Consider the following 23,758-nt stretch of genomic DNA (forward strand, 5'->3'; position numbering starts at 1 on the left):
ATGTGGACGAAGCGCATCGGCCATCAGGAGGAAGAAGCAGCACCGGGAGCACTACATGAGGAGCCTCCACGGCGAGGACGACTACGCCTAGCACCAGAGAAAAGGATTCTAGAAGGATTCATAGAATTAGAAGAACTTTTTCTCTTGGACGAAATGGTGATCGATTTCTAGGTTTCGTCGTAAACCTAATTGGTTACTTCCAATTATGTAACAAATTCTTTTTTTTCCAAAGGGGGTCTCAATGATAAAGGAGGTGGGGATGCAAAGACAGCCATGAGGTTTGCCTAGAAGCAGCCACCCTTTAAAGAGTGCGTAATAGCTCACTGATATGAATACAGACGCCTCTCCGCCCCCCCCCCCCCCCACATGGATAAAAGTAAGTAAATAGGAATTAATTCTAACTCCCACATGATAAAAAAAACTACAGTCTTCAGGGGTGGCCAAGGCGCTGGCGGTGGCCTTCGCCATGCTGCTGTTGGGGGTGGTGCTGACAGCCACGGTGCTAGCGCTGATCGTGGTGAAGCCGCTGCTGGTGATCTTCAGCCCGGTGCTGGTGCCGACGAGCATCACGGTGGCGCTGCTGACCGCAGGGTTCGTGTCATTAGGAGGGTTCGGTGCAGCGGCAGTGATGGGCGTGGATATGTACCGGTACCTGCAAAATGATGAGCCTCGAGGGCTCGGTGACTCCGACAAGGCGCATGATCGCCTCGTCCACTGATGAAGCCACGCACCCGCTGCACTTGCAATAAAAATTTTCTAAGTAGTCTTTTGAGAACTAGAAAAACTCTACTTTTGATTGATGGGTTTACACACATATATACATGTTCAAGGGACAAGTACATGTCCATTCGGGTGGTAGTTCCACCCAAATGGGTGTCCCATTGTTGTAGTTGCTAATGACAGTTTAATCACTAATTGATCACATGTTTAACTAAAAGGGTGTCTATTCATAACACTCCCCCTTGATCAATTATCTTGTATGTAAACTTCTTGTTGAAAACTACTCTAAAACCCTGTGGAAAAAATAGAAGGAGAAATATTATATTATATGTTGATATACCATTAAAACTCCTTTAAAACCTAATAAAAAAATATAAGGAGAAAATGATATGGTATATATTAGTTATTGCCTCATTGTAAGGTCATATGAGAAAACTCATTGGTGAGCTTAAAGAGCAATAATTATGATCTTTGGATCATATTAAAACCTCCGAAAACTATTTGAAAAATAGGAAGAACAAAGTAGATATTGCCTCATTAAAAACCTTATATGAGAAACCGTATAGGAAAAACTCATAAAAAAAGAGTACAATATAATAGAACATGTTATTTATTCAGGGACTAACTCCCCCCGAACCTTACAAATCTCGCAGTCGTTGCATACCAATTCTATGAACATATTTTTGGAATATAAAAGTTGGTAAGGACTTAGCGAACAAATAAGCAAGATTATCACATGATTTGATTTGCAAAATTTCTATTTCCCCATTATTTTGTAATTCATGAGGATAGAACATTTTAGGAGCAATATGTTTAGTTATATTGCTCTTTATGTAACCTATTTGCATTTGAGTAATGCATGCAGAATTATCTTCATAGATAATTATCGGTGATTGAATAGAACCAATACCACATAGTTGTTGTATGTGGTTGATCATTCTGCGAAGCCATACGCATTCACGTGATGCTTCATATAATGCAATTATTTCAGAATGATTAGTGGATGTAGCCACTAGAGTCTGTTTTGAAGACTTCCATAAAATGGTTGTTCCACCATTTAAGAACACAAAGTCTGTCTGTGACCTGACATTATGGGGATCTGATAAGTAACCAACGTCAGTGTATCCAATCATATTCATATCTTGATTTCTTTGAAAGAAAAGAGTAAGATCTATAGCGCCTTGGAGATATCATAAGATATTCTTAACTCCTATCCAATGACGTTTAGTTGGAGTAGCGCTATGCCTAGCTAGTAAGTTTACTACAAAAGCGATATCAGGCCAGGTGCAATTTGCAAAATACATAAGCGCTCCAATAGCACTGAGATAAGGAACCTCTTGTCCCAGTATCTCTTCTCCTTCCTCATGTGGTCTAAATGGATCCTTCTCCATATCAAGAGATCGAACAACCATGAGACTCTTGGAAGGGTATGATTTTTCCATATTGAATTTCTCAAATATTTTCTGGGTATATGCGGCTTGGTGTAATAGAATACCTGAAGGAAGATGCTCGAATTGTATTCCCAAGCAAAATTTGGTTTTACCCAAATCCTTCATTTCAAATTCCGTCTTTAGATGATTGCGTGCTTCATCTATATCTTCTGTATTCCCGATAATATTGAGATCATCAACATACACATAGGTAATACAAAACCTGTTGAGGATTTCTTTATGAAGACACATGGACAATCATCATGCTTGGAATATCCTTTTTGTAAAAGAAATTCTTTTAGTCGGTTGTACCACATTCTTCCCGATTGCTTTAAACCATATAATAATTTTTTAAGTTTTACACAATACATGTTGCAGTTTGCGTTTGGATTCGGAATGTCAAATCCTTCGGGGACTTTCATGTATATGTCCGAATCAAGTGACCCATAAAGGTATGCGGTCACTACATCCATCAATTGCATAGATAGATTATTTTGAACTGCCAATGAAATTAGATATCGGAACATGATACCATTCATTACTAGAGAATAAGTCTCATTAAAATCAATACCGGATCTCTGTGTAAACCCTTATGCTACAAGCCTCGCTTTACATCTCACCACCTCGTTGTTTTCATTCCGTTTGCGGACGAAAACCCACTTGTATCCCACAGGAAAAATATTTACTGATGTGAATACCTTTCTTTTGGAGAGCGAGTGTAATTCTGCCAGGATTGCATCCTTCCATTGTGTCCAGTCCGAGCGCTTGCGGCACTCTGCCATGATCTTTGGATCTGGATCATCGAGAAGGTTGTTTGCAATCTTTGAGGAGAAGTAAGTGTCGACAATTGTAGTCTTTCTGTCAAATGATTCTCCAGAATCAATATAATTGATGGAAATTTCATCTACCCTTTCCGACTCATCGTGATTTCTCATTGCGATTGAGTCTAGGTGTTCCGATGTCCCGGTATTAGTATTTGTGTGCACAGTTGAGCTGGAATTTGGATGTTGAGCATCCACTGGATGTACAGTATCCTTAGGCCTTGAGTGTCTTTTAACTTGACGTTGATTTGTATTTACTGTTTTGGAAGAAGGATTCCTCTATTTTCGCGGTAGCTTGCAAGAAGCTTTATCCTTTGTGTCCGTACTGCTCCCCCTCTTATTTTGATTTGGAAGTTGAGTGGTTTTATTTGGTACCTCCACTCTTTCCGGCACAATCCGAGCAGGAATAATGATTTAGTGACACCTTTATTGTCATTAAATGCATATGGCAGGTTATTTGCAATATTTTGCAAATTTATAATTCTCTGAACATAGAGTTTAGATTCTCGAGTACGTGTTTCTGAGGAGGAAATGTCTGTGATATTCCAATTGATTTCCTAGCATTCTTTCTGGTACTTGAAATCTCCCCCTAATACCGGGAAATGCTCCTCATCAAATATACAGTCGGCATATCAGGCTGTAAATAGATCCCCTGTTAGGGGCTTGAGGTATTTTATGATCGACGGAGAATTATATCCCACGTAGATCCCAAATTTCATGTGTGAGCCCATTGATGTACACTGCGGTGGTGAAATCGGTACGTATACAGCGTAACCAAACTTTCACAGATGGAAAATGCTTAGAGGATTTCCACGTACTAACTGCAGTGGGGAAGCAGTGTGATATTCAGTTGGTCGCAATTGAATTAAGTCAGCAGCGTGTAAGACTGTGTGACCCCAATATGAAGTTGGTAGGTTGCAATTATGTAATAATGGTCGTGCAATGAGCTTGATTCTCTTGATGAGAGATTCGACCAAACCATTTTGAGTACGGACGTAAGGTACTGAATGTTGGACTTGAATTCTTAGGACCATACAATAATCATTGAAGGCGCGTGAGGTGAATTTAGCCGCATTGTTCATTCGAATAGATTGTATCCTATGTTCAGGATAATGTGCTCATAATTTAATAATTTGAGCAATTATTTTGGCAAAAGCATGATTTCGTGTGGACAATATACACACGTGTGACCATCGTGTAGATGCGTCAATGAGAACCATGAAATACCTGAATGGTCCAGTTAATAGTTGGATAGGACCACTTATATCGCCTTGAATACGTTCAAAGAATTTGAGTGGTTCAGCTCTAATTTTAAGATAAGAGGGTCTTAAAATTAATTTCCCTGTGACACATGCGGTGCACACAAAATCCGAAGATCATGGGAATTTAGCAGTATTCATGCCATGACCAATTGAGTTGCAAATAATTTTTTGCATCATCCTGACACCGGGATGACCACGGCGATCATGCCATATTTGGAATGTGTCTACATTCTGAAAAATTGTATTATACGCAACATGTGGTACGGGTTTAATGTATGTATAGTACAATCTTGAAGATAAAGAGAGAATTTTCTCTAGTATTTGTTTAGCATATCCGTTATTTTTGGTAATGAGGAGATAATCCTCTTTGTTGTCATCATGGATTTCGATATGGAAACAATTTTGACAGATATCTCTATAACTTAGTAGGGTATGTGTTGAATCGGGATACAAGAGTGCATCGTCGATTGTAATTTGAGTACCCATAAGTAGAGTGATTATGGCGTGACCAGAGCCAACAATCATAGCATCGCGTCCTGCGATCGTCAAAACATTTCTTTAACTTTTTTCAGAGTTTGGAAATATTTAGTCTCCCTTAGTATAGAGTTAGTGGTACCACCATCCACTAAACACATCTCCTCTTCTATTGGATTGTCTCCCGTAATCATCTATATATATAGAAATAGATAATGTGAAATTCTTCATAGATATATATAGAATACATACAACTTTATTGAGTATCCATGTGTTGATATATTATTGGAATATACAACAGTATGTGATGATAACAACCTATTACAACACTATGTATGACATAGATATAATAATATCTAATTAATTGGGAACCTAATTGAGGTCTCCAAATAAGTCAGTGGAAGCAAATTCCACAAGCATATTGTCCATGCTATCAAGGTCCTTTTGCTGTTGAAGAGTGATGTCGTTGTTCGGTTCTGGATGAACGTTTTGGGAACAACTTGTCGTCCTGGTGGTGTCAGGTTGAAGATTGAAATGAGCTTCAAATCTTTTGCCTTGAGTTGGTCGGCTTTGTCCGACGGACTTAAGTTAGAGATCAACTAAGTATTTTGGGGTGTGGTATTTCTTAGTTGTGTGGCTGTAGCAACCACATTTACGACAAATGTCAGATTTGTCTTTGTTGTTGTTGAAAATGCCCTCCCCTTGTTATTTCTATGAAATTTCTGCTTCTTAATGTGGTTCTGCTTGCCTCTGAAGCTCTTTAGGTGGCGTTTGTTGCCGTCGAAACTCTTAGTATTCTGAATATTTGAATTTACTTCAGGTAAAGGGGCGGTGTATGTAGGGCACTGGTGATGATTCTTTAAAAGAAGTTCATCATGCTTTTCAGCCTGAAGTAAAGTATGAATTAATTCAGAATAATGCTGATAGTTCCTAGCACTGTATTGTTGTTGCAATACCCTATGTACAGGAAACATTGTAGATAAAGTTTTTTCTATTTTCTCCGTATCGGTGGAAGCTTTATAAAAAAAAAACAATCTTGAGTAGATCTTGTGAACAACATGGTTGTATTCTCCAATGGACTTAAAGTCCTGGAGGCGAATGTTGGACCATTCATATTGTGCTTTAGGTAGTATTACTATCTTTTGCTGTTCATATCGCTCTTTGAGTGAGTTCCATAGGTCATGTGGATTTTCATCCATTCAGATTTTAAATCTAGATGTAAATGGTGTCTTATGTAGTATAAAACCCCATACTTGATTTGATCTTGAAGTAGCGGATCTCCCTCTTGAGGAGGATTAATTGCCGTCATAAGTCTGCAGGATAATAGACTTATCTTCATGTCCATTGCCCATGTTAGATAGTTTTTGCCATCTAACTCGAGTCTTTCGAACTCAGTGTTAGACATTTTGTCCTACAAATTGACCAATGATTGAATGAATTTATATTTTAGGTAAATTAAAGAATCATGGTAATATTGTAATAGTGCAAAAATTGTAAAGTCAAGTTGATATTTGAGTTACATAGTGTAGACCTTAAATTATATCGGTAACACATTGAAGGTAATCGAGATGGTGTAGACCTTTTAGTAGTGGGGGCATAATCTGTAACTATGCAGTAGATGCCATGAATTTCACCAACTTGTGTTATGCAAATTTTGTGTTAACACTATAAAGTTAATCACCAAAATTGGTGTAGACCTTCTTTAATTCATACTCAAATTGGGTACGCACGTAGAGGATAGTCACTATGTGCAAACATAGTGTAGATCACACAGTAGTACATAGATATTATCTTGTGTATGGCCAATATGAGATATGAATTAAGGTAATTACCTTAAAAGATGTAGACCTTGGTTCTAAATTTGATATTAGGTACGCACTTAAGGATAGTCATTATGTGTTTGACATAGCATAGATCCCATAGTAGTATTAGAGTACTACTTAGTGTATGGCCAATATGCGAAAGTTTGGAACATAGTGTTATATCAAGTGGAGAGGTAAATCACATAGTTTACAATAATAAGTTTTTTGCAAGAAATAGAATTTCTATTGCAAAAACAAAATTGTAAAACAGAATTTATATATATATATATATATATGTAATAGGGTATGCATAAGGGCAAAATACATGGAACATATAAAATTTCCAGAGAAAACAGGGTCTAGAACATATATATACAACATAAAACAGTACGAATCACAATTATAGTTAAAGACATGAGCTATAACATGATTTTACAGTACTGTAAATATTAAATACTAGAATTGGCTATAAATAATATGAAACCTGGGGGGTTTCTGGAAAAAATGCCAATTATGTAGTCATTTTCGGTTGACGGGCCGAAATAACCTAGGCTCCGGCTTTTTTGACCTTTCGGCCCAAGCCCATTTGGTGCCCCCCCCCCCTCCCCACTCCATATATATGAAGAAGCCGGCCGATTAGGGTTAGGGTTTGCCATACCCTAACCGGCCCTTGTGCCGCCGTCACCATGTGGGTGAAACCCAAAACGTCAGAGCCGATCCGGCCGTAGTGGAGGTCGAGCCGCCAGCAAAGGGGGCCGGAGCCAAGCCACCGGAGGTGGGTTCGCTGGAGCCGCTTCGGTCATAGTAGAGGCCGAGCCGCCAGGACGCCGGAGCCCGGAGCTGCCGTTGAGGAGGCGCAGGCTCGCCGTTCAGAGGAGGCAGCGGCCAAGCCACCGTGCAGAGGAGACGGGCTCGCCGTTCAGAGGAGGCGGCGGCCGAGCCGCCGTGTAGAGGAGGCGGGCTCGCCGTGCAGAGGCGACGGCCGAGCTGCCATGCAGAGGAGGCGGTCAAGCCGCCGTGCAGAGACGGCGGGCGAGGGGGTGCACCGCCCCTTCCCCCCTCGCACACGCACGCGCCAGGGCATGTTTAGATGCCCTCGGAGGGGAGGCTGGAGGCCGCAAGGGCCCATGATCCCAGGCGAAGGCCCGGACGGCAGTTGGCCGCTGTAGTGGCGAAGCAGCGGAGGGTTCAACGGACCGGCGTAGTGGGGGTAGCCACGGTGGAGCCGGTAGTCGATGAAGAGGAGCCATCGGCTTGGATGAGCAGTGCAGCCGCCATGGAGACAGTGATGGATGAGTCCTCGTAGAGGACTTCCACGACTTCAACACTGGAGTCTATGAAGGCTGGCGTGTTGAGGTCGATGCCTTGGGAAGAAGAGGCGGGATTGTAGTCCGCCATTGCTCCCGGGAGGCTTCTGTCACGACAGACGCGGAAGATCCAATTGCGATGGCGGATCTCCGGAGTCAGTTCTGCAATCGTCGTAGAGGGAGCCGCATCGGCCATTGGAGGAACCAGTGGAGTATACTCCGGGGAGTACAGCCACACACGCTCCTCTGGATCTTCCTCCTCCTCGGACGCCACCGCCGAAGTGCTGTTGAAGAAAGGTGCAGCGCCGCTGCGTGCTGCCATCGTGGGTGGTGATCCGGCAGGAATAGTGGCTATGGGAGTCACTATAGGGGCTGCTAGTGCCCTTGGAGGACCATGGCGGTGGCACGTCGGCGAGGACCACATGTACGAGCGCGGCGACGACGATGAGCACATGGTTGGCTAAGCGGCGAGATGTGCCAGAGAACTACCGCCTCCAAGTTCATCAGGCATCGAAGGACTTCTCCAGTGGTGGATGAAGGTGAAACCATCTTCTTTCTTTACTTTTTTTTTCTGGGAGAGACCTTCGAGTCATCTGGTTGTTGTGATGGTGGTGGCCGATCGGTCCTTTGCTTCTGTGATTTCTGTGAATGCTGAGTGGTTTGAGGCTATGTGCTGATAACGTGTTCTAAGTAGTCTTTTGAGAATCAGAAAAACTCTACTTTTGATTGATGAGTTTACACACATATATACATGTTCAAGGGACAAGTACATGTCCATTCGGATGGAACTGCCACCCGAATGGGTGTCCCATTGTTGTAATAGCTAATGACAGTTTAATCACTAATTGATCACATGTTTAACTAAAAAGGTGTCTGTTCATAACAAAAATAAATCTAATTAAGCACCTTCTCTTCGCGTGCAGGGTTGGTCATGGATCCACCACCACCAGCAGCAGCAGCAGGAGGTAGCCTTGTAGTAATTGCTCCATGCATCCACCGGGGCGGGTTTGTTTGATATACGCATAAGCATACGCATGGAGTGTGCTCAATGTTAATTAGCCATGCTATCTAATATCTATTCAAATGTCTGGAGTAATTTATTTCTAAATGCAGACACCAGACTGACTGACTGAGAAACAAAACAAAGTTGCTTCTCACAGTCAAGTCAGTCCAGGAGATATTGCAATTGTAATTGTAATTGTAATTCTAACTTGACGGTAACTAGTGTTACCTATCTATATATCTATCTATCTAGCAGTATGATTTGATTACACGAAAATCCAAACACCAAGTGAACAACATGACAAGGCTGGCTCATGAGTTCTAGTTACTTGTCTTGTGCGAAACAAAACATATACAGCAAGCACTCCAAGCATATATTGTAGATCGGATTGGCATAACAGGCAGGCTGAGGCTGCTTCCTTGCCGTTACCGTCAAGTTAGAAGAAGAAGCCGCGCTGGCGAGCAAGCGCGAGGAGGTCGCCGGTGGGAGCAGCAGCAGGAGTGGTGGGGATCATGAGCACGGCACTGCAGAGAGGGTCAACAACGCTGCTGCTGTTGCGGCGGTCGGGGCTGAGGCTCGGGGTCCTCCTGATCCGGGCGCCTCTCACCTTCCTCGTGCAAACCCTAGGCTTCCGCGGCTGCTTCGTCTTCATCTTCGACTCCGAAGAGGTTGGGGAAGGGGACTGGGTGAAGGGGAGGGTGCACATGGTGATGGCATCTTCGTCTTCCTCCCCACCTTGGCCCCCCTGTTGCTTCTTCTGTTCTTGGCGCCCCTGTGTAAGAGGGGTGCTCAACACCTCGGGCTCCTCCTCTTCGCCGCCGCCGCCGCCGAGAAAGGAGGAGCGGGCGAGGAGGTCCTCCTGCGAGGCGGAGATGTCGCCGCACTCGCACTCCAACTCCACCTCCTCATCCCGAGCCCGAGCAGAGCCAGAGGCAGAGGCGGCCATGCCAACGGAGGAAGAAAGCTGGGAGATTGGAATCAGAGGGAATCGCGCGTTGTCTCACTCACTCACGATGGGGGCTAGGAGGGATGGAGTCGAGTCGAGTCGAGTCGCCGGCGAAAAGGATAAAAGGAGCTCCGGATCTAGGGGACTGCACTGCATCCGGGCAAATGGTTATGATGGGCCGGCCCAACAGCGAATTTTTCTATCTTTCTTTCGGCCCAGCCCATTCACGCCTGCCTCCTCAGCCCATTCATGGATCGGATCTGTGAATGTGCCTAAACAATCGTCTCCTTTTCCGATGAGTGTTTTTACATTACAGATGAGAACAACTTTATCAGGTGCTGTAGCAGTAAGTAACAAAGAACACGGCGACTCAAAACAAAAAGAAATTAGTCAAAGCCAAAGGCCATTGAAAGAAATAACAAGTCTTGAACCGGGGATTAAATGAAATCAGCTTGGTTGCTTGTGTTGCCGCGTGTACTCCCAGACTGCGATGGCGCCACTGACATGAACGTTGAGCGACCGCACCACGCCCAGCTGCGGGATCTCCACGCACGCGTCCAGGATGTGGATTATGTCCACGGGGATTCCTTCCTTCTCCCGCCCCAGCACCAGCACCGTCTTGCTCGGGAAGGCGAACTGGTCCAGGGGCTTGCTGTTGGCCGTCTGCTCCAGCCCGATCACCGAATACCCTTCCACCCTCTTCTTCTCCAGGTACACTCTCACGCTATCCACCGGGACCTCCACCATCGGCACCCATTTCTCAGCAGTCACACTGCAATGCTATGCACCACAACTGAGAAACAATCATAGACGGTAACACAAGAGAAAACAAGAATCAGCTACGTAACCTGATCAGCCGGAATTGCTTGTCCTGAACAATACTCTTGTCAGCAACAACCAAACCAGCTGCTTTGAATACCTGTCAGCACAACACAACAGGATAGGAATTAGCCAACCCTCTAAATATAGCTAGGAATCAACCATCAAAAAGAATGGCAATACCTCACATGTTCTTGTCAGTCCGGCAAGATTAGGTATGCGGTCTACCAATGATGCAACCACGATCAATTCTTGCTGGCTTTGCTTGATTGTTTCCACAGCATGTTTTCTTGCTTCTAGCGCTAGGTTGAAAAGTTGGTCATCTTCCTCCATCTCTGCACACGTAACATAATACAATACAAGGTGTGGTGAGAGGAGGGCACGCACCAACAACACGGTGGCAAAGAGAGGTTCAATTAACAAACAATAACGCACCTAAAGCTTGGATATTTGAAATTTTAAAAAAACAAAAGTTACAGAATCGGATAGAGGTAGGCACACACAATATATAGACCAACAAATTTGCACTGATGAACTCACATACCGGAAATTAAACTTGAAATACCGTCATCACCAACTGTTCCATGACCCCTGTAGTTCAATGGTTGCTCAGAGTCCCTATGGGGTGTAATTTTCTTCTGGAAATTGAGTGCATCTTGACTAGGTTGCAAGAACTCTGATATGCTCCCATCAGTTTTGTCCTCATTGTGATGCTCTTCCACTGCGAGATCCTCATTCTTGATTGTTACTGAATCCTTTGCTATAGAATGTCTCAAGTCCTCCCTCACATCCTGGGATACAAAAAAATTTAGCTTGCAGTTCCATGGAAACAAAGATAGGCTAGGTCCAAGTGCTTACATTCAGGAAGTCAATCACTCGCTCCATCACAGACATTGGAACACATTCAAAGTCAGACACCTACACAAGCAACAGAATACTCAGAATTTTATCAGAAGGCTCAATCATCCAGTGCCCATCAAAAGCGTAATGGTCCTCAGTTAAAAAAACCATAATGGTCCTAAACTTTGTCTTGAAGGAATTAGGCGTCCTAAGACTTCCTGTCCTTTAATATGTTAAGAATGAAAAGAGAATATTATGAACCTCAGGACGAGCGCCAAATATTCCCAAAGGAGTCCCAGATGCATTGGGATCAAAAACATCAAGGAAACCTTCAATTGAAACTCTGAGCCTGAAATCAGAAGACGGGAATTATATAGACATTGAAGGAACGACTGATGATTTAATATTATATTTACTTTGCCGAACAATTGGAGGTTGGATCAACAAATGGAGTATTTAGGATATAAGTTCAGATCAATAGTTGTAAAGAAACAAGACCAAGGTTCAGAACTCAAACTAACTCCATAACAGGGTGATGTCAGGACTCAGGACAGCATAGCTAAGAACACATGTAGAAAAGAAAAACTTGGTATGTGGATGTACCTCACGCAGTCAGAATTTTCTGCCAGATAATTTTTCAATTCTTGAATGCACCTCCTCTCAAAGACTGCATCTTCTGAAGTTTCGAGTTGCAAAGTAGGCCACAACCTTGATAGCACTGAGTGCACAAGTAGCTGCATACAAAATGGATCTTCAGGTGACTAGAACAATGTGATAATCCAGAAGAATTTCAAAGTAGATGGTTTTACCTGAGTAAAACAACGTAAACTGTGGTGATGAGATGTTAAAAACGGCATTATAGGAGGAAGCAGTTGATTCAGGTGGTTTATCTGGGTAGCCAGCTGCCTTGAATGGAGGATCACGTTTGCTACTATAAAAACATAAGATGACAGTGCCTGCAGAGAGGAGAGAGATGAATAACCAAAACAACGTAGAAAAATGTCTCACTAAAATGTTCACCTGTTGTCGCATCCCTTTGTCATGAAAAATAGGAATAAGTTGTTCTTCTGCCTGCAAATGATAGTACATCAGAAACATCGACAGTTACTGGGGATAAGATTGTACTGACATCTAAATAACTGCACATTAGCTGCATAGATCAACAAGAATGGCATGAATGAGTTCTCACCAATGTTGGAAATTTTAAGTAAATAAGTATAGCGAATGTCTCCAAGTACTGCCGGACAGCGGGCAAATTATTTCTCTGCAAAAACGTAAGGAGTATGTCATTTGAACTTTCACCAATGCAAAAGTAATGCAACAAATAACAATAATGCATCACAAGTAAACTAAGTGCCCACATATGCAAACACTCATGAAGATTGATAAAATTCTTACATAAAGACAGATGTGAATGATAGATGTCACTTCTCCAACTATATCGTCTTCTACATAGTGTGACAAAACACATATCATCTGCCACACACGAACTTTACGCCTATGTACCTGAGAAATATGAATAGTTTAGAAATATGATACAGGATATCAAAGTTCTCAATAGTAAAAACACCAAAAAAATCACATAGAACAAAAGGCTCACACTGCTATATTTCTTGTAAAGTTCTTTTGAAAGATCCTTGTCATTCACCTGTCGGACAAAAGTGCAAAAACAAAGTGTCAGAACTCCCCTAATTCGTGCCGTGCTTTGGAATAGAAGTAAAAACGACCAGTAAAATTTACAGCATCAGGCAACTCAAGATTTCGTCATATTTTGGCAAGGTGATAAACCAGTATTTGGCCCATGGCAGATCGAAATTCGAATGGACAAAAATATCTGAATAGTTCAATACGATAATACCATACAACCATCAAATACAAGATGGTGGCCAGAGCATATTGGAAAGCTCAGGCAGCATTGTCCAATATAGAAAACTACAGTCATATATAAAACTGTTGTGAATATGAAAACACTAAAAAAGTACCGCGGAGTCAAGAAGTTTTAGTAGAAATAGTTTGCCAGGTTGAAGAGCTTCAGTTTCCAGGCTACTCTTTTCTTTGATTTGTTTCCAAATCTGATGAAAGAGAACAGCAACTGAAACGCGAGCATATAATTCTGTATTAATGAAAACCTGCAATAAAATTGCCAATCCATTTAAATGTGAGATGATCAAACTGCTCATTCATTGGCAATACCGAAAAAAGAAAACAGAAGGTTCCGCAGTGCCGTATTCCACTACATCGAAACACTTATTGTTAAGAAAGGTAACCAGATTAGGAAGCTAAGGAAGGTATTAGATGCGTACTTGTACCTCACATGGTAATTTCAAATGAACTTACCTCCATGAATTCATGATCTGGACTTTGCGCTAGCATGGAAACCTCAAATCTTGCTTCGTGGTTTTCAGAGAGTTCAGCTTCAAAATCTTCGTCAAATGCCACTATTCAATAAACAGCAAGTACTGGTTGGAAAGAATATAATAATAGACAACAGGCATATTGCCTTGCTTTAGTAAGCTACCAACAGAAGGAAAGGAGAAAATAATAGAAAAAAAGTATTACCAGATCCATATAACGATAGTAGCTTCAGTTCATCCATATAAAATCTAAGAGTTTGTGGGTACATCAACCATAGACCACTCAAATGCAAAGCTGCTAGGCGAGTAGTTCGAGGACTTTTTGAACCTTCATTAAGAAGATTCCCAATAAACTGAAAACAAATGGATGAGTTATTTGCAACGCTTACTATTACAAGGAAAGCTTGGAGCTAAAGAAGAACAGCTTCATAGTTCTTTGTGAATGACATTTAGAGTCCACTTAATTTATGTACAGATCCAGTATAGGTCAATAAACGAACATTTAGTAGAGACAAAAAAAAATGCACGATTTTCCTTATTCTGAAGGTTGAAACAACATGTTTAACTGAATTGTGCTTTATCATGGCATATTTCACATCAGCTGTAGCAGCACAGCGTGAAAATGTGAAAGAGGTGGCAAAATTATTACAATGTTTTAAATGACAAATTTCGAACACATGCACAAAAGGACAAAATACAAAAAGGATAAAATTTCAGACACGTCATTTTTTGTATCTCATGAACAGGATCAACCGATCAAGTTTGGACTTCAATTTTTGTATGGAATCATAACATATACTCCCCTATAGATGAGGAATTGTTCATGTTTTTTAAAGACTTATAGGTATGTTTTGTAAGAAAAATTTCAACTTTCCAACACTTGACCCATTTTCACCGGATATGTGCCCGGTCACTATTTTCTTTTTTGTTACTTAGCAATCAGCATCACAATGATGATCTCAACTCCTCTCATGCATAAATCGAGAATCATATGAACAGAATACTTGTCATCAGATAATAATTGTATTCATGTACCTAAATTTCACAATGCAGACTACATATATGATATATCAAAAGCCAGCATCACTTTAGCTGAACAGGCAAACAAATGCACACACAGCAGCAGTATCAGCAACAATGCATTTACATCTGCTAACTACTCAATTACAGAACAAGAAGAATGTGTTGCATCAAAAACAGTAAAGTAATAAAGACAATATGTGACTACTGACCCATTTCAAAGGGCCTGGCCCTTTTTCGTTTGTCTGGTGCATTTCCAAATTAGGAAAGATTGCTGGGTGCAATATTGCAGATAATAGTGCAGCAATTGGCGCCACTCGGCGTTTGTTGCAGCTAAGGTGCAAGATCCAGGAGGATTTTACTAATTGCATCATAATCTGGGTAAATAGAGATGAAACATAAATGTCCACTGAATGGTAACTACAATTGAAACAAGCCAAAGCTAAAATTTAAAAGGAAAAAGTAACACCAATCATAAAAGTTTCAGGTTACCCTCTAGTGTTAGCAGCTGTGTTTTGGGGAATAAATAGTTACACGGGAGAGAAAAGGCATAAATGAATAGTACCTCATAACTAATGCCTAAAGAGGTAAAATTCCTGGAGCCCATATTCAAGTGTAACAGCCCCAAAACAGATCTCACACATCTCAGGATGGATAAGACAGAATTTTCGCCAGCATTTTCAAGGCTGCATAAATTAAGAAAAAATAACTGAGTTCAGAGGAAAACAATGCATCTCAGTATAGAGTGCAAATTGAAGCATTAACAGCAAAGCAAAACAAGAAAATATAACCGAGTCCCAACACAGCACCAATTTGCATTAGAAAATGGCAATTGAACGCAAATCAATCATTTAAATTAGCACTTTTGGTCGCTCCTTTAACTGACCTTGCATTGACTTCATATATTAAAAAATGAACAAAATGAGTATTGAGTCGACATAGGAAAGCTATAGATTTGTAGTCACACTAGCAAAACAACTTGCGAAAAAGTTACAACTTTCATCTTTGCAAGGTTCCCTCAAATAGAAAGGTAACAAGTAGTGGAATGTGATTGGATGCCATCTCAGGCAACACTCCCACGGTTTGGCTTATCCATTACAATATGAATATAAATATAAGAAACTACAAAGCTAAATTTTAGCAAATTCGTACCCTGCTCACCTTTCGATAACATCAAAAAGAATGCATCGGAGCGTTGAATATGAAAATAAAGGATCCAAACTCTTCAGCTGAGACTCATTCTCACTATAGCAGCAAGAAATGGATAGCATGGAGTCCACACAAAGCCACTAAATCAAAATCAACAATTAGGAGCCATCAAAATAGGCTTATTTGTTTACATAAGTTGGGTGATGCACACTAGTGACTACAGAAGGGAGCAAGATGTTACTCTTACCTTCCAATTCATTAAAACAGCTCGTCTGCTTCGTGTTAGAGTTCCATTCATAAGGATATAGTTGATGTTGTCAAGGAAAGTGGTGACCAAATTATCCAATGAAAATTTCCTGGCTTGATTTGTTTGCTTCGCTTCCACAGGATCCAGAAACCGAGAATTGCGAGCAGTAGATAGAGTTACTAGAACATAGGCTAGAGCTTCATAAGCTGCCAAGTGAAGTTCAGCTCCAGTCTACAGGAAGAAAGAGAGTTAAGTTGGCATGAAAACTTACATAAAGAAAGTTAACAGAAAGACATTGAAATAGAAATAATTCAATAAAATATTTTTAAAAAAAGTAACATACCTCGGTGGCATTAGTGGAGTGTTGTATAACTTCCCAACAGAAGTCCCATAGGAAAGAAAATGTTGAAGAAAGAGAATCACCGGAGCTGTAATGGTTACACCATAAGGCAACAGAACTAATACACCTCATTGACCAAATCTGTGAATAATGAAATGGAAATTTGTCAAACCTAGGCAATTAAATGGTGAGATGCAATTGAAGACGAAGGTAAAGATAAAGTATGCTGCGCTATTATAGGGGAGATATCACGTGCAATCACATTTAAAGGTGCAACTTGCAACATATTTTGTTTTATGCACTAAATCAACACAAAAATTGTCAACTGGTGGTCGAGTCCAACAGTATGGCACCCATGTTTTGTGGCAAAGGGCCACGGTTGGAATCTCACTATCTACATGTTAGGTGGATTTATTGTTGATTTTCCAGGATTTGATCCCGTGATAGCCAACTGTGTCCTCAGGGAAATAAATAACATGAACAATTCCAAAACAAAATATATACTTCTCGGTTGACACTCAACAACAACAACAACAAAGCCTTTGTCCCAAGCAAGTTGGGGTAGGCTAGAGATGAAACCCACAAGATCCAACTAAAAAGAGTAACAAAAATGGGTAAATTCTGACAAACGATAAAACTAAGGAAAAAGGAAATGACAAATGTTACTATCCACAGTAAACTTATCTCTTTTTTCTACTAACGAGTTTGGAGTTTGAAGCTAAAATCTTAAAGGATGACACAACACATTGTAGACCATATTATTATTTTTCAGAACTTTTCATGTGTATCTGGCGCCAGACCAAAAGTTGAATATTATTACAAACTATGGAAAAGGAAAAGATAAATGTTACTTTTCATAGCAACTTAATTTTTTTGTTTCTACTAACACATTTGAGTTTGAAGCTGAACTCTCGAAGGGATATCGTGTTTGTTGGAAAAAATTTATGGTTATCTAGCACCAACCAAGAAGTTGCATGACTACACCTCAAGAAGTGGAAAAGCTGGCTTTCAACAGCCAAGAATCCAATTATTTTTTCCAGAGTAGTAGACGTGACTTTAATATATGATAAAAAGGGAGAAATCAAATTCTGATAAATAGTAGAGTATATACCACAGTTGCTAGTTTGCTACTAAATTAACTTTAACAACATTACCATGATTCAAAATTGAAGAAAGGATAGTAGGCAGAAAACCGTGATTGAACGAGCACAGCAAACAAAGTTGTCCTCTATCCAACCAAACAGTTCAAAATACTAGGGAACATTTTTCTTATTATACTTGGCACTTAATCAAGATAGCAGTATCTCTGAAACGTAATATGAAACATGCCAAATGAAACCTTTTACACGCAGTAAAAAAATTATCAGGAAGGAATGAACGTACACCCTGCAACACTGAAGAGGTTATAAAGGTAGACAAACGGCGCTGACTTGGGCCTCCCAGCTTCCCTTTAACTGAATACGGTAAATCCGTGTTCTCCACACTTCTCAACCAGAAAATTGAGCAAGATGTCTTGCTGAAGAGCACCATATTTTCCTAAGTAAGATTTAAGCAACACAATGATCAAAAGGCTGCTACACAAAGGGCCATCAGTGACAGTTCAAAGAAGAAGAGGGTTACCAAAACTAGAGATAATGATTCTGCAAGCTTCTCATTGAGATCATGGTGCTCTAAGCCATTTGCTCTATGTGCACCTCCTTTCAAGATGGTATTATTCTGGCAAACAAGCTTTTTCCGCCTCACTTCAAGTTCCTCAATCAAGCTTAAAACAATGATAAAAAACTTTACAGGAATGCATTCTCCAATGGGACATTGGTCAGAGAGCTTGTAACCGTATGCTTCCACAAACTGGAATGAAAAAATACCTTTTAAACAAAGATAAATTGAAACAAACAAGAGGGGCAACAGAAAGGAAAATTGAATATAACTTGAAGTTCCAGATCTGAGCACAATATAGAGCCCTTATTTACTCAATAACAAATGTGAAATCATTTCATACAACTTAAAAAGCAGGTGACAAGCAAAACAAACCACAAAGATTCGCTTCAAATATTGCTCCTCTGATGTTACAAGAAGAAGGATCCTTGCCCACCTCCGTGCTTCAGCTTCCCATGCACCCACATCCTCATCATCAAACAATTTTGAACCTTCTTCCTGTTTGTGCTTCACAAAGGTGGTAGGGAAATCAATAAGTTTATTCAACAAAGTGTTACCGGCAGAACATTCTTTCTTCTGAACAAACCATTTCTGAACTATTACTCTCAGTGGTCCTACAAGGATGTACAACAGCAATGAGAAGCAAAGGATACCACACAACCACAATAGGATGGTAATATTAAAACAGATACTGCAGACAGAAAATAAATCCTCCATTTCTCTCATGTACATACCAAAATAATCAGTGAACTCTCGAGGTATTGTAGAAATGAAATGCGGAAGCTGATTAAGTGGAATTTCAGTGGCACTTATCAGCGATGTTGCAACTTTGATAACCTGCTCACAAACTGCATTTGACTTCAAGTTAACAAGTTGTCTGTTCACTACTTATCGTTTGATCAAAGTTTCTCATAGGAGACAGAGATGTAGAACCTTTCAGACGATACTTTGGATTAAAGTGTTGTTTGCTCCTCTCGCTAAGAATACATAAGACATCTAACAAATCCACAATCCTAACTGCTGCAGGTGCATCTCCGTCACATTTTACCACTTCTTTCCGAGAGGTAGCACATGGCACATCATTTGTATCTGACTGACATGCGCATGAAGCAACACAGAATGCAAGAGTCATTAACCCTGCTCGGCCAAATGAATCCTGCTTAGCAGCAGATGCCAAACTCCAAACCAGATGTATACGGTCACTGTAAAGAACACATGAATGCAACAGAAGGAGGTTCAGCATAACACTGCATGATGGCAGCTAAGCTGAGTTATTGAAAACAAACCAAACTAAGGCTGAGTAGCATGTTTGTGGTCAAACATAAATAGTCCTTGGGGACACAGATACAGAGTCCTTGCAGCTACAGCATGTGCATATAGGCTAAGCCTAGTTATAGTGCATACATAACAGTTTCCACTGTGATATATGTAAACTGAGTTAAAAAGTGATCTTCATTGAGACACAAATACAGAGCAATCCGTAAGTTTAATTCTCGTTTGTGACACACCATATGCATAAACACCTTTCAACAGATGTAAAGACTTATAAATGATAACAGAAAGTGTATTGCTTTTGAACTGAAACTCAGCTCCACAGTCAAAAGTATCAAAATAATTAAATGGAAATATAAGGCAGTAGTTACCGTTCCGTCAAGTTATGGGCATAAGTGTTGAAAAATCTCTCTGCACCTTTTATGGTTTTCGAATTATAAACACCCCCAATGCCTAAAAGTAGTTTAGAAAGATACCTCAGAATTTTAAAGAGAATGTACTATTGAACAGTATGCCATAAAACAAGAAGAAAGAAGAAAGCATGTATGGCATCAAAGAACTAGAAGATAAGAAAGCAAGCTAAAAGGAAGAAAGCAAGCTAAAAGGCTAAAACAACAATAATGTGAGCAACATAACTCACTAAACAAGAGAAGGTGAGATGTATTTAACAAAGTAACTCAATGAATTCTGGTCTCAAATAACAAGCGAAAAAGGTGAAATGTCTACCCAGGGATAAAATTAAAATAACTTGGATAGGAAGGGCTATTCACAGCCAAAATTTTCATTAACTAACAAGTCTCCCACCATGTCCCAAGTTCAGTTTGAAATGTAACTTTAATCCATATTGCTGCAAAGGGCTAATATCAATGAAGTGATGCAAGCTTCTTGAGTAATTTTATCTATTTGGTTCACAGTTGATACATTGTATGAAATTTGCTATATCCATCTCTATGTTTACAAAGGGGCATAAATGTTTCTCAAAAAGCTTTTAGAGGCAGAAGAATATTTTGTATAACTACAGAGGTTCCAGAAAAAATTACTAAGAAAAGTAACTACACCACAAAGTGCGAAGAAAGGCACATATATGATATGATAATAAAACAAAGCAACTTCGTTCCTCTCAGAGCAGAACCACCCATGTTCGATTGAATTAGAGCAAAACAGATAAAACTAACCGAAATCCTTGTGGTGAACTACATCGTTCAAACCACGTATCAGAGGACCGAGAACAAAGCCTCTTGGAATTATCTGGGTGCAAACCTTGTAGCGTTCCCATGCAATATCCAAAAAGGATTGCATAACCAGGCATCTGACTGCAAAAGGCATTCATGCAGGCAGATTACAGGACAGCATTCTAAATATATATGTTTTATACATAACTACATAGGGAACTACATATCAGTACTCACCTTGAGGATTATCATGAGTAAACCCACGCTCCCAAAGAACTGCCATCCAGTGCAAAATTCCTTCCAAAGACTCCATCTGAGCATGAAAGGCTCCATGGGAGGTGTGACTCAAATAGTCACTCTGTGGTGTAGACTCAAACAGCAGCACTACCTGAACAATTTTTTTAAACATATTAGCCAATATAAGCCAAAAATGCCGGTATTATTTATTACTATATTGCTGTGCTATCCCTAATATTGACTGAATATTCGGCTATATAGAACTCAAAATGTTAATTCAGGAGTACTATACATAAACATATGACAATGTGGACATTTTTTATAAGAGAAACATGATTAAATGAGGAAACCAACTAACCTGGTGTGTCCAGGCTGCTTCAACTAAATGTGTCCCGTACTCCTGGAGCATCTCATAGAGTAACTGGAAGACCCTCCACCGATCTTGACCACTCGAACAGTGTTCGCCTGATTGGCCCATCTCTCTGACGCCCAGGGACTTAGCTTCTTTGCTAGCCCACCTTTCTCTTTTTGTCGCTGCAGTATTTGATTTGGTTTGAGCAGGAAAAGCAGTTGAGCTCCTGCTGGAGAAATGATGGGTGACATCATTCCCAGAAGAAGAGGTAAACATGCTAAGTGATAGTTTCAAGACAGAGAAGGCCTGTTTCCTTACTAAAGAATCCTTGTCAACCTGGTGTGTAAAAGGCACATATGTTACTGCAACACAAAATTGACCAGCAATTTTCTAGCAGGCATTCAAATTTGGGTGTATATAACTAAGAACTAAGAAGAATAGGTCAGCACCGAAAGGCTCACCAGTCCCCTGCGTAGTTCATCCCAAAATTCGCTGACATTCCTAAGATCAAATTCCTGGACCTCGTCAGCTCCCAAGACAGCGTCTAGATTTCCCGATTTGAGTGTTGAGAAGTACAAAGAAAGTATGTTGTATGCGTCCAGCCGCTCGCCACACCCCAAAGAAAACAGAGAAACACAGGACTTCCATATACATTCTAGGAAACCAAACCTGCAGAACAGATATAAATTGAGTAGGGAAAGTTTGAATTAACATGTAGTGGCACATAGCTATCTGACACATGGAATAAGAGCAACCTCGATAGCTTATGCTGGACTGCGCCAAACGTTAAGTTGACGCAGGAAACATCTGCAAGTGAGATGAGTAGAGGCTGTAGGAGGATCCGGGCTGCACAAGACCGATACTCTTGACCATGTGCAAACATCTTGAGTACCAAGGTGGATATGTCCCATGTCAAATTCTGCACCAGTGCATCGAGATCAGCAGCACATTCCTGAGAGGTAAGCAACCCCACGCTGAGGATGGTCCTTCGCCTCTTCAACGTGTCCCCCAGCACTGATGCTAACACACTGCTCGCCTTGGAGAGCGGTAGCATGTGTGACAGATTCTCCCCATCAAAACCCGCTTCCATGGTACTGTGGTAAAGCATGGAGTCATCATTGGCGTACAAACCCATGGCAACAGCAGATGACCGAATGCAGAATGGAACTATGGTAGCTCCTAGTAGGTCCCAGGATCCGGTATTGGAGACTGCATCGCACATCAAAGCAATCACCTGAGGCACCACACCATAAATGCATACATAAGCGAGCGGGGGATAGACTAGATAAATTTCTTTATTTAAGAGGGAAGGAGCAAATTTAAGTGGGCTGTAGATGAGGAGCACGCACCTGGTGAAGATGATTGGGTACGATGCCATCTCTGAGCAGCGGCAGGAAAACCCTCCACAGCAGCAAGCGCAGAGCATCCTTAGCCTTCGGGGGGCTGTCTGAAAGCCGAAATCAAGCAAGAAATTAGACTCTCTTGTCAAGACTCAAGAGGCGGAGGGGGAGGAGACAAGGGAGGGGTTGCGACCGAATTGGGCGAGCAAATGGCAGAGCGCGGCGGTGTAGGAGATGGCGGCATGATGGTCGGACTGGGCTTGGAGACCCTGTTCCTGCTCCTGTTCCTGCTGGCAGGAAAAGAAAAGGCAAGTGATTGAGCCCTGGTTGAGGTGGGAGCGGAAGAGAGCAGCAGCAAGCAACCAATCAACCAACCTTGGAGGAGGAGGAATGGAGGAGCGCGTGGAAGAGTTGGGAGGGGGAGGCCGCGGAGGAGGAGGCGAGGACGCAGTCGACGACCGCGGGGACGGCGTCAGCCGGAAGGAAGCGGAAGCAGCTCTCCAGGGCGGCGAGCGCACGGTCGGCAGGATCAGGGGCAGACGCCATTGCGGAGGCGGAGGCGGAGACCGGAGAGAGAGGGAAAACCAAAACCCTACTACTCTACTTTTTCTTTTCTTTTCTCGAAGAGAAAAGGATAATAAGTTGTAACAGCTTGGGCTTGAACAATTCAATGGGCTTGCTTTGCTGGAATGGCCCAGGTCCCCTCCTCTCCTACCTGTAATCCTTGCTAATCTTTGTCTAATCCTCTACCCAAACTATGAAATACCTTTGCTATTGTGCTTTGACATAAAAAAAAAAAGGGTAATGCTATATTTAATGCATCTAAAATCGTCAATTTTTCAGTCAACAAATTCTAACTGTTAAATGTTGATCCAATGGACCAGAGATTATCTTCTACCTCCAACACCCAACTTCTCTCTGTTTCTCGCTATAGCTGCACCATCAGATTGCTTCCTCCGCGCCGGCACTGGCCCATCCACCTCCTCCACTAGACCGACCTACTATCCACCGACCTCCCTCTAAGCATGAAAATGGAGAATCTCACAAGAGAAAACCGTACTCAATCGAGTTTTCAAGCGTCTAGAACTTAGGGAGCATGTTAAAAAGAGGAAAGGAAATGGTTTGGAGTCTTTCCCAAGGGCGGACCCACAGGGTAGTCCTGGTAGGCCCAGGACTACCCTGGTTCAGCCCAGTT

General features: G+C 41.4%; 2 protein-coding genes across 5 annotated transcripts; both read right to left on the bottom strand.

Annotated features, from left to right (window-relative positions):
• Positions 1-9,001: 9,001 nt before the first annotated feature.
• Positions 9,002-9,900, bottom strand: LOC133917162 (uncharacterized). The gene has a single exon (XM_062361166.1). It carries the CDS (start codon positions 9,763-9,765, stop codon positions 9,256-9,258), a length of 510 nt encoding a protein of 169 aa, XP_062217150.1. The 5' UTR covers positions 9,766-9,900; the 3' UTR covers positions 9,002-9,255.
• Positions 9,901-10,028: 128 nt separating this feature from the next.
• LOC133917161 (uncharacterized) lies at positions 10,029-23,161 on the bottom strand. Of its 4 annotated transcripts, none has more exons than XM_062361162.1 (34): positions 22,939-23,161; positions 22,757-22,850; positions 22,573-22,670; positions 21,979-22,457; positions 21,685-21,892; positions 21,230-21,559; positions 20,872-21,022; positions 20,638-20,775; positions 19,834-19,915; positions 19,124-19,392; positions 18,925-19,038; positions 18,566-18,804; positions 18,155-18,382; positions 17,918-18,070; positions 16,538-16,675; positions 16,195-16,425; positions 15,960-16,087; positions 15,364-15,484; positions 15,011-15,175; positions 13,984-14,131; positions 13,762-13,862; positions 13,407-13,553; positions 13,025-13,072; positions 12,823-12,930; positions 12,614-12,688; positions 12,445-12,495; positions 12,234-12,380; positions 12,028-12,158; positions 11,686-11,773; positions 11,443-11,502; positions 11,129-11,375; positions 10,768-10,919; positions 10,614-10,684; positions 10,029-10,537 (listed from the first exon to the last, which is right to left on the bottom strand). In XM_062361162.1, the coding sequence occupies exons 1-34, from the start codon at positions 23,107-23,109 to the stop codon at positions 10,213-10,215; spliced, it is 5,436 nt and encodes a 1,811-aa protein (XP_062217146.1). In that variant the 5' UTR covers positions 23,110-23,161; the 3' UTR covers positions 10,029-10,212. The 4 variants fall into 4 exon arrangements, with proteins under 4 accessions (XP_062217146.1, XP_062217145.1, XP_062217147.1 ...); XM_062361161.1 differs by having other exon boundaries at positions 22,757-22,853; XM_062361163.1 differs by lacking the exons at positions 22,757-22,850; positions 22,939-23,161 and having other exon boundaries at positions 21,979-22,432; positions 22,573-22,669.
• Between the last annotated feature and the right edge of the window lie 597 nt (positions 23,162-23,758).

This window comes from Phragmites australis, chromosome 4 (assembly GCF_958298935.1).
Source record: "Phragmites australis chromosome 4, lpPhrAust1.1, whole genome shotgun sequence".
NCBI lineage: Eukaryota > Viridiplantae > Streptophyta > Magnoliopsida > Poales > Poaceae > Phragmites > Phragmites australis.